This window comes from Hyaena hyaena, unplaced genomic scaffold (assembly GCF_003009895.1).
Source record: "Hyaena hyaena isolate Hyena2069 unplaced genomic scaffold, ASM300989v1 scaffold_312, whole genome shotgun sequence".
Classification (NCBI taxonomy): Eukaryota; Metazoa; Chordata; class Mammalia; order Carnivora; family Hyaenidae; genus Hyaena; species Hyaena hyaena.
This window is the reverse complement of record NW_024080943.1, coordinates 1,061,449-1,077,643: the sequence shown is the minus strand read 5'-3', so window position 1 is coordinate 1,077,643 and position 16,195 is coordinate 1,061,449. Positions and strand designations below refer to the sequence as shown.

The window sequence follows — 16,195 nt, the reverse complement described above, 5'->3', positions numbered from 1 at the left end:
TGTCGCCAAGCTTCCAAAAGAGACTAAATGATGCTGTGACCACTGTTGAAATCCCTACAGTACTAATGACGTTCATTCTTCCCCATATCCAGCAAATACTCCCGGGGCCCTTTTTCCCAGACCCGGAGAAGATTCCGAGGCTGCCACCTGGCGGCGGGACTGGGAGAAGTGAGAGGAGGACCGCGGCGTCCCGCAGCCGACGCGCTGCAAAGGCCGCCAGTGGCCAGGAGGGGGAGCGCGAGCGCTCCGCGAGGGGTGGGGCTCGCGGGCGGCGCGCGTGCGCACAAGAGGAGGCACAGCGCCTTCCCGAGAGCAGGGCAAGACCGTAGGGGGGAGGACAGCGGGAGGCGGACGGTGGCCGACGAGGTCCGGCATGGAGCATCTGGAGTGCTGCGCGAGGTTCCTCCGCGGGACGCTGGTGCGAGCGGCGGTGCGGCGCTACCTGCCCTGGGCGCTGGCGGCCTCCATGCTGGCGGGCTCCCTCCTCAAGGAGCTCTCCCCGCTGCCCGAGAGCTACCTCAGCAACAAGCGCAACGTCCTCAACGTGTGAGTGCGTCCCGGGTCCTCCCCTGTCCCCGCCATAGCCGACCCGCCGTCGCTTCGTCCAGAGAGCCGGGGCTTAGCTGCCCTGATGGACAGTCATCGGAAGGGGAGGCCTTCCCCATCGTGACAGGTGCATCTGCACGCGTGTCGCCGACCGAGAGGTCCCCGAATAGCTAGAGTCACTAGCAGTTGGTGTTTGCACGCCCAGACGAGCCAGCCTGAGTTGACTGGGCAGGGAGTGACTGGCAGGCCTGTGTGCGTGTCTGTGTGCGTCTGTCGGGGTGTGGGGTGGGATGGAGCGTTGAATTCGCCACTGTCGCTGCGCCCCCACCTCCCCGTAGAGTTAGGAGTCGGCCCTGGACCTGCGTGGGAGATGCCACCTCCCTCCTGCCTGCTCGTATCAGACCCCACGCTAAGTCCGACCCCCCCCCCCCGCTCCCCTGTCCCAGCTTGACAGAATTCCATCACCACCTGTGAAAGATCTGCCTTGTCCCCCTGATCCTCCAACCTTTGCGAACCTTGTCCCGGCCTATGACCGAACTCCCGCTCCCAAGATAGTCCCCGAGGAGTGGAAGCCTCCAGCCTCCGACCTTTCCCCTGGATCTCCTGGGACCTTCTCAGCCACCAGGGCTCATGGCGGTGGCCCAGGAAAGTAAGCCCAGCGGGGCTCTTTGAGACATCTCCTTAACTCCACCCGCTCACGCCTTTGGGTTTTTTTTTAACTACTGGATTTTGAGTTTATTGCACAAAGACACTGTTGCAGTCGTAAAGGGCAACTCTGAAAGATAAAACTTCGCCCTTGAAGTGGACTTCAATTCTTCTTTAGAATTACAGTGTCAGCAGCATCTCCCAAAAGTCAGCCTAACTTTCCTTATCTACTTAAAACTCTGGTTTCTCTCCCCAGCAGTTTTGTCAAATGCCTGACAGGCTCTGGCTCTGGCAAGATCCTTGCATATCAGTCCCAGGGAAGACGTGAGTGACAGGCTCTCCGTGGTGTGTGAGAAGCCTTTGGAACCCAGGAAAAAGTCATCTTGTCCTTGGCCCCCCTCCTTCCTCGCCTATCGGTGGAGGCCCGGCTAAGAATAGATGGATGATGAGTGTGGTAGTAGCCCCAGGTCTCTTGCATGTGTGTTTCCCGTGGCCGGTCCCCAGGTCAGCCACCTTTGATGAGCAAGGGGAGGCAGGCAGCTGCCACTTTATCTGGCCTGGGTGAGCTGGGAGCCAAGCGGCCTGGCAGACAAGTCCCTGTTGTGTGTGGGTAACCATAGATTCTGTCGTTTGGTTCCAAGCCTCTGTGCTAATTGGAGGGAACTAGTGAATCATTGGCTCTGGGAGGGATTTCAAAAATTGCTTGGCCTCCTCAGCTCTAGTTTTATAGCTGAGGAAACTGAGGCCTGGAGAAGTGTAGTAACAAGTTGAGTCAAAGTCAGGATTTGAACCTGATCTTCTAACTTGAACTCAAGCTCTGTTCTGAGATCATTTCTGCCATGTAGGAAAAAAAACCACGGGCTTTGGGGCTGGCCAGACGTTGGTTTACTCTGGGCTTGCTGGAGGTTTGATTGGGACCCTAGCAAGTTATTGAACTGTTCTGAGCCTCACATTCTTCATAAAATGGGGCAAGTGAGACCTTCTTCCCGGGGTAATTGGGAGTGTTCTTTGTGTTCACTTTCCCAGAGCCTGGATCACAGACTAAGATCACAGGCCCTGGATTTGAATCCCAGCTGCACCACTTATGACCTCTGCTCGGGGCGTAATACTTGTGTACCTCCGTTTTCTTATCTGTGAAATGGGATAATAACAGTACCTGCCTCGTAGAGTTGGGTAAGGATTACATTTAAAGAACTTAGTCCGCAAGGTAGCTATCTGTACCTTTTATCAACTATTCTTATTTGCCATCCCTTGAGAGTCTAGAGACCTGAGTCATGACGTTGTTTCCTCCCCACCGTGTCCCTGCTCTTCACGTCCACTTTCCTCCTCTGCCAGGTATTTTGTCAAACTGGCCTGGGCCTGGACCTTCTGTCTCCTCCTGCCTTTCATTGCCCTCACCAACTACCACCTGACAGGCAAGGCTGGCCTGGTCCTGCGGCGGCTGAGCACCCTGCTTGTGGGCACGGCCATCTGGTACGTCTGCACAGCTCTCTTCTCCAACATCGAGCACTACACGGGCAGCTGCTACCAGTCGCCAACCCTGGAGGGGGTCAGAAAGGAGCACCAGAGTAAGAAGCAGTGCCACAGGGAAGGAGGCTTCTGGCACGGCTTCGACATCTCCGGCCACTCCTTCCTGCTGACCTTCTGCGCCCTCATGATTGTGGAGGAGATGGCTGTGCTGCACGAGGTGAAGACGGACCGAAGCCACTGCCTCCACACCGCCATCACCGCCCTGGTGGTGGGCCTCGGCTTCCTGACCTTCATCTGGGTGTGGATGTTTCTGTGCACGGCCGTTTACTTCCACGACTTGTCCCAGAAGCTGTTTGGCACCCTGTTCGGTTTGCTGGGCTGGTACGGGACCTATGGGTTTTGGTATCTGAAATCCTTTTCCCCAGGACTTCCTCCCCGGAGCTCCAGTTTGAATTTGAAGCGAGACAGTTACAAGCAATAAGAGAGAAACAAAAGGGGTGATAGATAGCGGGGCGACGGGTAATGTATTTTTCATTGTTTTTCTCGGCTACTTGACTAAATCATCCGTCCTTCTTCAGCGAGGAAGCTCACCAGGCGGTTTTGGTGAGTGGTGGTGGAGTCTGGGGAGGGACTTGAATCCCCACACTTCTTGGCGATGTCATCTTGTGTCACAAACTCCACCCTTCCCAGTCAGTCACTTTTTGTCCCTGGCAAGACTTGACCTTAATCTGGAATGTCCCTTTTGTCTCTAAAGGGCAGAGCTAAGGCTCAGAGAGAGGGAGGAATCCGGAAGGCCTCCGTTGTGTGGCTGAAGGGGAGGCCGGAGCCTCAGCACCCTTCTCTGCTACCTGATTCATTCTCTCCCTGATTCTGGTCTTGTGTTTTACTGGCTGATTTAATGCTGTTATTTAATAATATTGCCCTCTGGTCAGCTTTGCGTAAGCATTTATTTCCAGCAGGGTTCTTTATAAAACAACCACCTGCCTGAAAGATACTCTCTGCTTGTGGTATTTGTTTATCCTCAAAATGTTCTATATCACAACTGGCTTGTGATTAGCTACCAAAACAGTTCAACTAGAGTGCCTGCCTCTGTGGCTGAGTATTGGATGATTTTTGCCAATTTTCTGTCTGTGTTGCCCAGTATGTATTGGTTTTTGGAGCAATAAGGTTACTTTTTTCCCTACTATTTTGAGCGAATGCTTTGTTGTTTCCAATAACATCCGTGGGATTTGTTCTTTGTTGGCACACTCCTGACGATAACCCACAACCTCGATGCTGCACTTTGGCACGTGTGTAGATAGCTTTGAGGGGTTTCTTAGAACACTAATTTACTTCTTATAAACCAAACTCCTGGCTTATGGTATTGAATTCCCCCTTGCTTCCTGGGGCTGTTTTCTCTATTAAGAATAAAACCTGAAAGCAGACATTGTAATAATAGCTTGATGAAATCTAAGCTGAGTCAGAGTAACTTTGCAAAATGGGTACTTGCACTAAAACTTCCCTGACCACACATTAGTGGTGTAAACTCAACGGTGTCCTTCAGACTCGGCTGATAAGTACATTGACCAGTCTGCTGGGGCCCAAGGAATTTTTACATTTTCGACAAGATTATGGTAAATCGGAGGCGAAGGAGAATGTGTCCCATTGCCTCTGATGACAGGAAGCCAACTGTTGGCAAAAATGTCCCTCTTAAATGTCGACACGACTTTGGCCCGCCTTCCTACTTGTTCCACCACTGACAACGCGAGACCCAAGCTGGGCCCACTCAGCTGGCCTTGAACTCGGTCTTTCCTTTCCCCTTTGCATACTTCTCAGTGTTCGGCCTTGTCCTTCTGCAGCCTGTCACCTCCACCCACAAAGGTACGGTTGCAGGTCTGTGCTAGGACACTCCCCTCTCCCGCCACCTCCACAGGTTGCAGGCTGTCTCTTTACCGTCTCTTTAGGCCTTTTGTACCCAGCCCCTCGCATTTTGGATGATCATCCTGGCAGCTTACTTGATGCTCCTCCTCTCCCCCAAATTAAGCCAGACAAGCACTACACTTGACTGCCTTAACTCAAGCTTACATTGTTAGGAGCTTGAGGCCTGGAAATTCTTCAGGGTAAATTGTATTTCATATAAAGATGTATTTCACATATATATTTGGTATCCCATCAGGCTGCATGTTAATTTGTATCGATCAAAATGTGAGGTGTGATGTGCTGTACGGAAAGGTGGCTGAAATGCTGGCTCTGAGATTTCAGCAGTGTCACCGTGGTGCTCCGGGACGTTGAGAACCTTGACAAGATATGACGGCCCCGTGAGAATTGTATCCCCCTTTGGAGTTTATGTCTGTAAACCGGGGGGCCGGGGGGTGGGGGGCTTGTCGAAGGGGTTGAAGTCTCTCCTGAGTTTCATGTTCAGCACCAAAAGGCAACAGGCACAAGGTGACTCCGTGTGTCCATTTGTCACACTTAAGTATTTAAGTGTGACATTTCCCCTTGCAGATCTGATTCAGGCTCAGCATTAAATGAACTCTGTGGAAAGTGTCAGTTATGGACCCTTGTGTATTGAGTGGTCTTCCACCACTTCTTGTTCAGTGTTAGGTCCTCACCTTTTCCTTGGGGACGTGCTCCCTACCCCTGTGTGAGACAGCGGGCTGTAGCTGAGAGTCTGGGCTTAGGAAAATGTGAGATGTGGGTTCGGATATTGGCACCACCGCTGAGAGTTGTCTGACCATGGGCAGGCTTCGTGTCCCCATCTGGACAATGCAGACGGTACTGTTAGGATTAAGGGAAATGATGTATGTAAAATGCCCAGCACATGCGCTTAGCAGAGGGTAATCCTCTGTCTCCTTTTTCCTTTACCTAAAGCCTTTAGAACTTCTTGGCTCCTTAGAGGAGGCAGGGGAACTAACATCTACTTTTGAGCACCATTTGGGGTCTGGGTCTCCTGTTGAAATAGTCTTGTGTCATCTTTTGAAAAGTGTCTGTTGTCCCCAGGTGCTGAGCAGGAGGCTCTGAAGGGCATCTGTTACCGCCACACTTGTTTGGCGCCTGGGCGCTGAGGTGGGTTCACTGACGCCTCATTTTCCCCGTGCAGCTGTCATAGTCTGAGTACCAGATTGTATTTAGAGTTTGGCTCCTGCCACTGCTACGCACACACAGATCGTGTGTGTAAACAAGCAAATTAAGTAAACTGGAGATAATGAAACCCCACATTCCATGTTTCGTGCGTTCCTTTCTAAAACCCTTAAGAAAGCCCCAAACCAGGAAAGCTCGGCCGACTTGATGAAGACGGTATAGCTCTTACTTGAGCTACTCATTATACGAGGGTGTGTCATGACTGCGGTTACTTTTTTTTTTCTCCTAAATCCTATAAACTAAGTATCTGTTCAGTCACATATTTCTTTTTTTTTTTTTTGGGGGGGGGGGTTTGTTTTCCAGTCATATATTTCCTAGCTTGGTTTACTCCTTCCCTCTGTGTCATATCTGTGTCTGAGAGTCCTGAGATCTGAATCAGCCAGATTTGGGTGTTTTCCTGGCAGAAGGAGAAGAGTTGAGCCTTTTGGAAGTAACACTGATGAACGGTTACAAAGCTCACTCCGATGAGGTCGGGTGTGAAAGTGCCCTGTGCCCTGGAGGCCTAGACACATGTGAGGACCTTCTGTACCCATTGGTGCCTACTCATTTGTCAGCCTCACCTGCTTGGCTCCGCCAGGTAGTGTCTGTTGAAAGCTCCAGAAAGTTCCATGGCTGGAGGATTAAAAGCTCCTCAGACTGCTCCACTTCTCTGTGCAGATTCTGTCGGCAGCACCACACTTTCTGAGTTCGTAGTAGGAGCCAGGAGCTGATGGGACAGGCTAAACTCCCTCCCACTGGAGTTCATGGTCCAGTGTCCGTCCCCTCAGAGCTTCAGCTGGGTGCTGGGTTTGCAGAGAACTTGATACATCTGTGCATTTGAGGAATTTTCAGTCTTGTGGACAGAAGGAACCAGCAACCACCATCAAGTGTTCTTGGGGTTTTTTTAATGTTTATTTATTTTTCAGAGAAACAGAGCATGCGCAGGAGAAGGGCAGAGAGCGAGGAAGACAGAACCCAAAGCAGGCTCCAGGCTCTGAGCTGTCAGTACAGAGCCCAGTGGCCCAATGTGGGGCTTGAACTCATGAACTGCGAAATTGTGACCTGAGCCGAGGTCGGACGCTTCACCGACAGAGCCACCCAGGTGCCCCTCAAGTGTTCTGAGTGCTGGGGGCAAGGTCAGGGCCTGGGAACATAGAGCAGGGGACAGCCAGATGCCCTGGGGAATTAGGGAATATTTTCACAGAACATGATCACTTTTTTGGGTCTTGAAGTGGGGAGCAGTTCAGGCAGTTAGGCAGAGAAGAGAGTCCAAGGAAGCAAGAACGGGATGCACAAAGGCACAAAAATCTGCTACGGTGACGTTTGTCCAGATGTCCCTTCTCAGGGAACATGACATCCCCCCATTTTCTGGAGCAACAGAGCATGGAGGAAGGCACGGAGGACTGCGGGGTGCTGGATGTGCCCTGCTGTAACATGCAGAGCACTCAGCTAGAAGTGAGGACACCTGGCTTTGACTGGATTCTGCCACTGAGGGTTCTGCTTTCCTGTGTGACTCTGGATTCGTCACTCACCGTCCATGGCTGTCAATTCCTTACCTGATAAATGACGGGGTGGGGTGGAGGGGGAGTGGACTGAGTAATGTCACCAATGCTTCTGCTCTATTCCCTTTCTCTGTTCTGCTTCCCAAGCTGGTTGTGACTCCTATTTTAGGAAACAACGTGAAAAGAGACACCTACTCAGAGCTGAGGTGGCAGCTGGTTTAGTGAGTGACGGAGGAGCCCACCTGTGGGTGCTCTTTATCACCCCCACCCCCACTTTTCTCTGCATCCATAGCCTGGGGTAGCTCAGACCTGATTGCACGCGTTCACCTGGACTTACTGGACATTGGGAGCTGAGCCTCATTCCCAGAGGGATGAACTTTAGAAGGCTTACCAAAAAAAAGTCTCTAAATTCGCGCCATTTTTGACAGACCACTTTTGCCCAGGGAGAAGGTAGGTTCTGTTCAGAGAAACCCTGTGCAGTGTAGTCACCTTTAGAAATTGTCCCAGAAGCTCCTAAAAACAGTCCCTGAGCTTTGAAAGTTGAACACACAGCACAGAAAACAGGTACTGTCCTACCCTGGGGAGAGGGAGGGTAGTAAATTGGTACTGCGTGTTTAGAAGGAAACCTAGTAGCGTCCAAACTTAAAACATGCGGGCTCAGCAATCTCTGTCTAGGGTCGTGGGCTGCGGAAAGGGGTGTAGAGGGGGCAAACAAGTATAAAGACCTCATTGCAGCTACTTGTAATAGTGAGAAGTTGTCAAGACTCGTTTAACTGATGCCAATCCATCTAACCAAGTTATGGTAACTTTACTAAAACCACAGTGCAGTTACTGCAAAGAATCAATGATGTGTTCGCGTGGGGTCTGGAGGCAGGGAGACTGCACTCGCACTGCCTGTCACTTCCAGCTGTGTGTCCTCTATCCAGTCATTCTCTCTGGGCCTCTCTTCCTGGAGTGCAAGGTTGGGACGATGGGGGCTCCCCTCACTCAACGTTCAGGGCTTCAGGATTCAAAGAGTACTGAGGCAGCCAGGCACTGTGGGCGGCCCGGTGTTAATTCAGAGAGACATGGTGCCTTTGGGGGGATCCATCTAGCTGGGTGCAGGCAGTGAATAGAGCCACTCCAAGCTGTGCCGAGCACCTAAAGCACAGTGTGCCCCCGACCTACTCTGACCTTGTCACAGCCCAGGTGGAGATGGTTTGCAGAAAGCGCTTAGAAAAGCAAAAGAGGGAGGAGATTAACATGGACTCCAGGCAGACTGCCTGCATTCAAATCCTGGCTCTGCCACATACCGTCTGGTTTTGTGACCTGGAGCAAGTTCCTTAATCTCCTGGGCGCAGTTTCCTCATCTGTAAAATGGGGATGGTATAAGTACCTACCTCATAGGGTTGTCATGAGGATTAAATGAATAGATACCTGTAAAGCGCTTAGGATGGGACCTCGTGTATTAGAAGTACCATACGAAGGCCTTCAAGTGCACAGTAAGTCTCTAATGTGCCATCATTACCATAACTTACTTTAACGTCAGGAAAAAGAAACCCCATTCATATCAGCAGTTTAATTTTGATCAACTCGGAGTGACTAAAATGTACAATTAATGAGTGTAGAAGACCATGTCCCAGTGACCCAGCATGGGAATGGAGCCTTTGAGAGTCTGCAGTCTGTTTTCAGGGTGCACTGAGGGACGAGAGAAGGCCAGAGAGGTGGTATCCCGGAGAGTGGAGAGGAAAGGCCATTGTTCATCTGTGGGGTTTTGGGGGGCAAATAGGTCTCCCTGTCGAGGTGCTGGCTGCTCACAGGCAGGCTAAAGGCTGGCTGGCCCGGCTTGCCAGCTATTACTTTTGGGAACAGGGCTGGGTGCCTTATCGTGGAGCCTGCACTTCCAGTGTCTTCTCTGCCAGGGTGTGGCTGAGGCGTCTGAGTGTTGAGGAGATAAGCAGGTAGAGAAGCCTGGGAGCCACCCCTCATTAGCATCTTAATTTCTGGAGCAAAGTTGTGCAGGCCCTGTCCAAACAAGCTTCTGTCACCCCCTGCCCCCCCTTCCATCCCTTTTTGACTTCCACTTGCATTTCCTGAGCATTCTTTGTCTGCCAGATACCCCCACGCTCCTGGGGACTAATGCAGGGGTGAATGGTGACTCTTATCTGGAGTTAGTAGAAGATTTGGATTGGAGCAAACAGACTGTATTCAAATCCTGCCTGTCCACTCCTCGGCTATATGACTTTAGCCTATAAGTCACTTAGCTTCTCAGGGCTTGTGAAATGGGCATGGGACTTTTCTGCCTCACTAGTCTTTGGGTGGTTTAATGAAAATCATGGGTGGGAAAATATTTTATGAGCTTTAAAATGTCAGGCATCTATGAGGGCTGCTTATTACTGAAGAGATTCACTTTGTCTAGTGAATGTCTTTCTCAGAAACCTGGGCACTGTAACTCCTACATGTCCCCAGTAACCCTGAAATGAGTTGGTGTCACCAATATAATTTTTAAAATGCAACATTGAATAAAATTAGTAGCAACTAGCATTGTTCTGATTTTTAAAATCTGGTGCCTGATGTTTTTGTTATATTATCTCAACCCAGGCCATAGAGAAAACAGGAAGGTCTTTGGCTTCTAACACAGTTGGTTTCATATCCCAGTTCTGCCACTGTATTAGTCAACTATTGCTGTAACAGTGCTTTGTAACAAACCTCCCCCAACGCAATGGCTTATGCCCGCAGATGCTCACAGGCAACTCACCGACATGGGTGGATCTTAACTAGTGGGCTCTGCTCCAGGCCACAAGCTGGGCTCAGGTCTGTTCTACTTTCATTGTCAGGTCCAGACGAAAAGGGCAGCAACTACCTGGGGCGTATTCTTCTTGTGATGATCCCTGGGGCATGAAAGCCTAAGACAAATTGAACAGTACGTTAAAGCCTCTGCTTATATCACATCCTTCCATTAACATTCCATTGGCCCAAGGTGGTCACATAGGCAAGCCCAGCATCCACAGCACAAGAAATAAAGAAAAGTCTACCCACAGTGGGACAGGCTACAAAATTATATGGCAAAGCCTGTGGATATAGAGTCCTGTTAGGAAATCCAGTAACCCAATCTACCCCTTGGACCTTGGGTGCTTAACTCTCTAAGTCTCTGTTTCTTCATCAGTGAAACATAAAAGTCTCTGTTTAGAAGTTAGAAATAATTTATGTGCATAGTTAGCATCCTAGGGCATGGCAGCTATTATTATTATCAACTCCATTTTAGAAATGAGAAAACTGACGCCTCTAGGCAGTGTGGGCTTAGGTTGCAGGGAAGGACAAAACAGGTCTTTGGAGATATGTTGGAGTGACCCGAACAAGTATTCCGTGGCTTTGGGAGAGAAAGCCATGAGCTGAAGAAAATATGACCTTATTGCCCTCCTGCCCGCAAATCTGTGAATGATGGAGGGATCTTTTGCAACAGTGTAAGCTTTGGGGACGCCCTTTACCACAGTCCAGGCGGTGCTGGTGACTGAACTCTGATAGCCCCACATCCTCTTCATCTCTACTTCCCTCCATGGCACCTCACAGAAGGCTCAGCAACTGATGGATTCTGAGCAAATGTTTGCATATTGATTCTTCTTATCCTCTGCCCTTGGTTCTCTCCGTGACATTCCAAGAGACAGAATGGGACCAGGGAAAAGACTCTTGGCTTTAGCTTACTCCTAGCGGGAGCCTGACCAAACCAGACACCAGCCCATCTAGGGCCTCAGTTTCCCCATATGCAGAACAGGCGAATGGACGTTCATGGTGTCTTCCAGCCTGGACTTTGAGTCTATGGTTTCCTCTAACCATCTGCCTGTGCCTCTTCTCATTCATTTATTCCTTGTGTTAGAGCCTGCTAGCTGAGCACCAAGATCTGTTCTCTTCTTCCTTAGCAATATGCTGCCCAACCACAGACGTTTGCAGGCTCCTTTGCAGCTGGGCAAGGCATTGCGATTACATTCTTACCTATGGAATGTGAGTGGAAGTCATGTGGCCCTCTTCCAGGTATAGGCCTTAAAATATTGGACACATGCTCTTCCATCCTCTCTTTCCCTTCTGATCAGATAAAACCTGGGCCTGACATGCCCTTCAGGTGAGTACAAGCATAGGAGGAAGGTGGGGAAACAGCATGGAAGGAGTCTGGGTCCCTGAACAAAGACAGAAAACAAGACTCCAGGCCGGTCTATACCACTCACCTCCTTAATGGGGCAAAACTGAATTTCCACTCTTCTAAGTCTTGATTTTTTTTTCCCTCTTGTTAAAAACCACTTTGGGGGGCACCTGGGTGGCTTAGTCGGTTAAGCATCCAACTTCAGCTCAGGTCATGATCTCACAGTTCGTGAGTTTGAATCCCACGTCGGACTCTGTGCTGACAGCTTGGAGCCTGGAGCCTGCTTCAGATTCTGTGTCTCCCTCTCTCTCTGCCCCTCCCCTGCTCACATGCTGTCTGTCTCTCTCTCTCAAAACAAAATAAGTAATAAACATCTAAAAAACTTTTAATAAAAAACAAAACAACAACAACACTCACTTAGTCATTGTAACAATTCTCTATTCCCTGCCTGCTGTACTCCATATTCTTTTTAAAAAAATTTTTTAAATGTTTTATTTATTTCTAGGAGAGAGAGAGACAGCGTGAGCAGGGGAGGGTCAGAGAGAGAGGGAGTCACAGACTGAAACAGGCTCCAGGCTCTGAGCTGGCAGTCAGCACAGAGCCCGACGCGGGGCTCGAACCCACGAACCGCGAGATCATGACCTAAGCGAAAGTTGGACGCTTAACCGACTAAGCCACCGAGGCGCCCCCTCCATCTCCTTCTTTATTCCCACTTCTCCAGGCCTGGCTTCCTTGCTCTCCAGGCAGATGCCCTGGGAAAAGCTGTAATGTGTTAGGCATTTGGTGGAGACAGCTCAGTTGGGCATCAGCCTCTCTGCCAGCTCTTCTTTTTTTTTTTTTTTTTAATATTTTTTATGTTTATTTATTTTTGAGAGTGAGAGAGAGCAAGCATGAGCAGGGGAGGGGCAGACAGAGAGGGAGACACACAGTCCCAAGCAGGCTCCAGGCTCTGAGCTGTCAGCACAGAGCCCGACATGGGGCTCGAACCCACGAACTGAGAGATCATGACCTGAGCTGAAGTCGGGTGGTTAACCGACTGAGCCACCCAGGCGCCCCTCTGCCAGCTCTTCTAACAGCTGAAGACCCTCCCTGTCTCCAAACTGAGACTGGGGCTTCTCAGTCTTTGCTATGGGAAGTCACCTTAGAGTCTCAGCAGGGCCAGACAGACCTCCACCTCTTCCTGCTGGTCAGTCAGCCCCTTCTCCCCTCCGCCACAACCCAGGCTAAGCCTCCACTTACCACTCAGGGCAAAGTCATGTGTTAAGCCCATCCCAACATTTCTATCTCTATCTGGGTAGAAGGACTATTTGTGTAGATCTGGGAAAGCTCCTGGAGCTCCCCATGCCCCCACACACTAGACTAGTTACAACACTGGAAAATGGGTGGGTCATGAGAAGGGTCATGTTTTATTGTGAACTCCTTCAAGTGGTGACTCAAAGTGCCATTTTTCCAGATGTGGCTTCTTTACTAAAGAAAATCAACACAGTGTCTGGCACTTTGACTTCAACCTCTGGTCTGGAAAATGTTGTTCTCTATATAATTTAGTAAGGACCACCCAAAGTCATTTGCTTTTATTGGACAGGGTAGTAGTTTCTTAATGTGGGGCTTTGTCAGCTTTTTTGTGCTCTGTCATAATCTAATGTATAGAGACTTTCATTACCCTGATGTCCCCAGGACAAAACACTGATCCACTACACTGATGACATCGTGTTATACCCAGTGAAAAGGAAATAGCAAGTGCGCCAGATGCTTTAGTAAGACCCATGCATGCCAGAGGGTGGTATACAAACCCCAGGAACATTCAGGGACCTGTAGACTTGTTGAAATTTCTAGGGACCCAGGGGTTAGGAAATGTCAGGCTATGCCTTCCAAGTGAAAGAAGTTGCTACGCCTACCACTAAGGTAAAAGCGCTACAATTGGTGGCCCTGTTTGGATTTGAGAGGCAATGTACACCCATTTGTGTGTGCTGCTCCAAGGTAACCCATAAGAGTGCTGGTTTTGGATGGATCCTAAAGCAGATGCAGGCTGCTGTTCAGATGCTCTGAATGACCCAGCAGATCCATATGGTGTTAAAATTGTCTGTGATTTGGACATGGTGTGTGGAGCCTCCAGCCATCCCTAGTAGGAAAATCTCAGTACACACCCCACACTCTTGGAACAAAGTCATATCCTCTTCTGCATATAAAAACCATCCTTTTGCAAATTCATTTCTGGCCTGCTACTGGGCCCTGATAAAGACTGAACACCTGATCATGAGACAACAAATGACTAGGCAACCTGAGCTGCACCCCCGTGAACTGGATGTCATCTGATTGATCGAGCCATAGGCTAGGTACATAGAGAAGCATTGTACCAACTGGAAGTGAAGGAGCTCAGATGATGTCAACTATTCCTGCCACATCGCCACCTCTTTCTCTTCTAACACCTAAGGCCTTGTGAAGAACTCCCTCTAATCAAATGATGGAGGAAGAAAAAACTAATCCTGGTACCAACTGGAAGTGGATGTTCACAGCACCATGGGGAATGCCCCCCCAAAGACATTGGAGGAGGAGAATCCTCACTATGAACAGGACTTCAAGCAGTAACTGTGGTTGTCCACTGTATCTAGATGGAGACAGAGTCCAGAAAGATGGATCTACACATATTCATGGAATGGATGGTTTGGCTGGATGATCAAGAGCATGGAAAGATCAAGAACAGAGGATTGGTAACAAGGATATCTGTGAAAGGAAGAATGTGGGTGGATCTGTACCCACAGAAAGAGGCACAGAAAGAGGGGATATTTGTATCTCCCCCAAAAGTACTCATTGTAGAGGAGAGTCTCAACAAATAGTTGAACAAAATGACTTGATATGTGGATGGAAGTCATTCCCTCCCTCCAGCCACCCTAGTGCTTGTTCAGTGTGCTCATATACAAAATGGCCATGGTGATCAAGCTAGAGGTTCTAGGTGGACACAACTCCCTCTCAGCAAGACTGATTAGCTAATACCAGCATCAAATGACCAACATGCACAGAATTCCTGATATGGCACCATTCCCCGTAGGAACTAGCCACCTAGTGGCAGATTGGTCACATTGACCCCTTCCATCATGGAGGGAGCAGCAAGCAGCAATTTGTATATCCTATATATGGATTTGCCTTCTTTGACCATGACATCTATGGACACCTTGGCTCCAGTTCTGGTATTCCATACAACCTTGCTTCTGACCAAGAAGTTGATATCACAGCAAAAGAAATGCAGTGGTGTAATTAAACCTATGGAACTTTCTGGTCTTACCATGTGCTCTATTACCTAGAAGCAGCTAGGCTTATAGAATATTGAAATGGCCTGTTGAAGACTCTGTTACAGCACCACCCAAGAGACACTGCAATGTTGAAGTGATGCCCTACAGGATGCAGTATAAACTTTGTAAGGCCCACAGTGCTGTTTCTCCCACACGCAGAAAACAGATTCAGCAGTGCTGAGGTGGGAATGGGAGACTAGCTCTCACTATTGCACATAATAGCCCATTCACAACAGTGTTGCTTCCCATTCCTGAATCTTTGGACTTTGATGGTTTAGAGATTATAGTTTCCAAGGAAGGAATGCTTTTGTTGGGGAATACATCAGTGATTCAACTAAATTAGCAGAAGCTGAGATTGCAACTTGGCCATTTTTATCTCCTACCATTGAAACTACAGGCAAAAAGTTTACAGACTAGGGTGATTGGTCCTGGTCATTGAGGGTAAATGGCGTTGCTGCTGCAATGGTGGCATGGGAAACTATGTATAGGAAGTAGAGGATTCTTAGGGTGCCTCCTAATATTTCCATGGCCAATAGTAAAAGATTAATGGAAGACCACAGCAACCCAAGGACCACTAAAGCCTAAGTCAGATAAAATACCCCAACCATGAGGTTCTGGCTGAGGAAAAAGAGAATATAGGATAGCTAGTGGAAAAAAAGAGAAATTATAAATAAATATAAACAATGGCCTTAGGATCAATTACAGACATGAGGACTCTGGCAGCTATATGGATTTTCTTCCTCGCTTGTTATGTGTGTGTTTACACTGTATATAAGGAATGCTAGTGATGGATAAATCGACATTTTCATCTGTAGATTACACTATATGGAGGAGTGCCTGTGCCCTCCAGAAGTAGAATCCAACATCATCAAGAGTGATGTTATGGATGAGGCTTTGTGAGTTCCATTTTGGAGAGAGGGTGCAAGCAGGAGACTAGTCAACCTTATCAGGATTAAGCATGATGTCATTGTTCTTGAGTGGAGTTTAATTATGAGTGGAGAGTCTGTGTGAATGTTTGAGTAGCCTAAGGGGTGAATGGTGCCAGATGGTGAGTCTGTTCTCTTATGTTCTACGCTTGCCCTGTCTGGGCCCTGGCTATTTTTTTCCTTTCATCCTTATGACAAAAAAAGGCTGGGGAAAATTCTTATATGTTTTTGCAAAATCAATAAACTATGCTTTATGCTCTATTATTATATTCCTGGTTTAATGTTCTTCAGACATTTTAACACATTTTCCCCTCTGGGAAACTGTGGAGTATATGCCCTGGGTATACCCCGAAGGTCCATGTCCAGGTGAACATGAGCAGATGGTTGTGAACATGCTCGGTGACCTGAGAAGCTCTGTGTCCAAGTCAGGTGGGTTTATGCCAAGGTGAGAACATGGCAAAGTCCACCCACGAGCTGTCCCTACAACCAGCAACCTGAGACCTGGGCTTCATTCTTGCTTGCTCTTGCAAAGCACTGAATCTGAACCTCAAGTCTCTGCCGCTCTGCCCCAAACTTTGGAAAGGAGAGATGGATAGACAACACAAG

General features: G+C 48.9%; 1 protein-coding gene across 1 annotated transcript; it reads left to right on the top strand.

Moving 5' to 3' along the window:
- The first annotated feature begins 339 nt into the window (after positions 1-339).
- FITM2 (fat storage inducing transmembrane protein 2) lies at positions 340-5,858 on the top strand. Its single transcript, XM_039248528.1, has 2 exons — positions 340-546; positions 2,527-5,858. The coding sequence occupies exons 1-2, from the start codon at positions 374-376 to the stop codon at positions 3,140-3,142; spliced, it is 789 nt and encodes a 262-aa protein (XP_039104459.1). The 5' UTR covers positions 340-373; the 3' UTR covers positions 3,143-5,858.
- Positions 5,859-16,195: the final 10,337 nt, after the last annotated feature.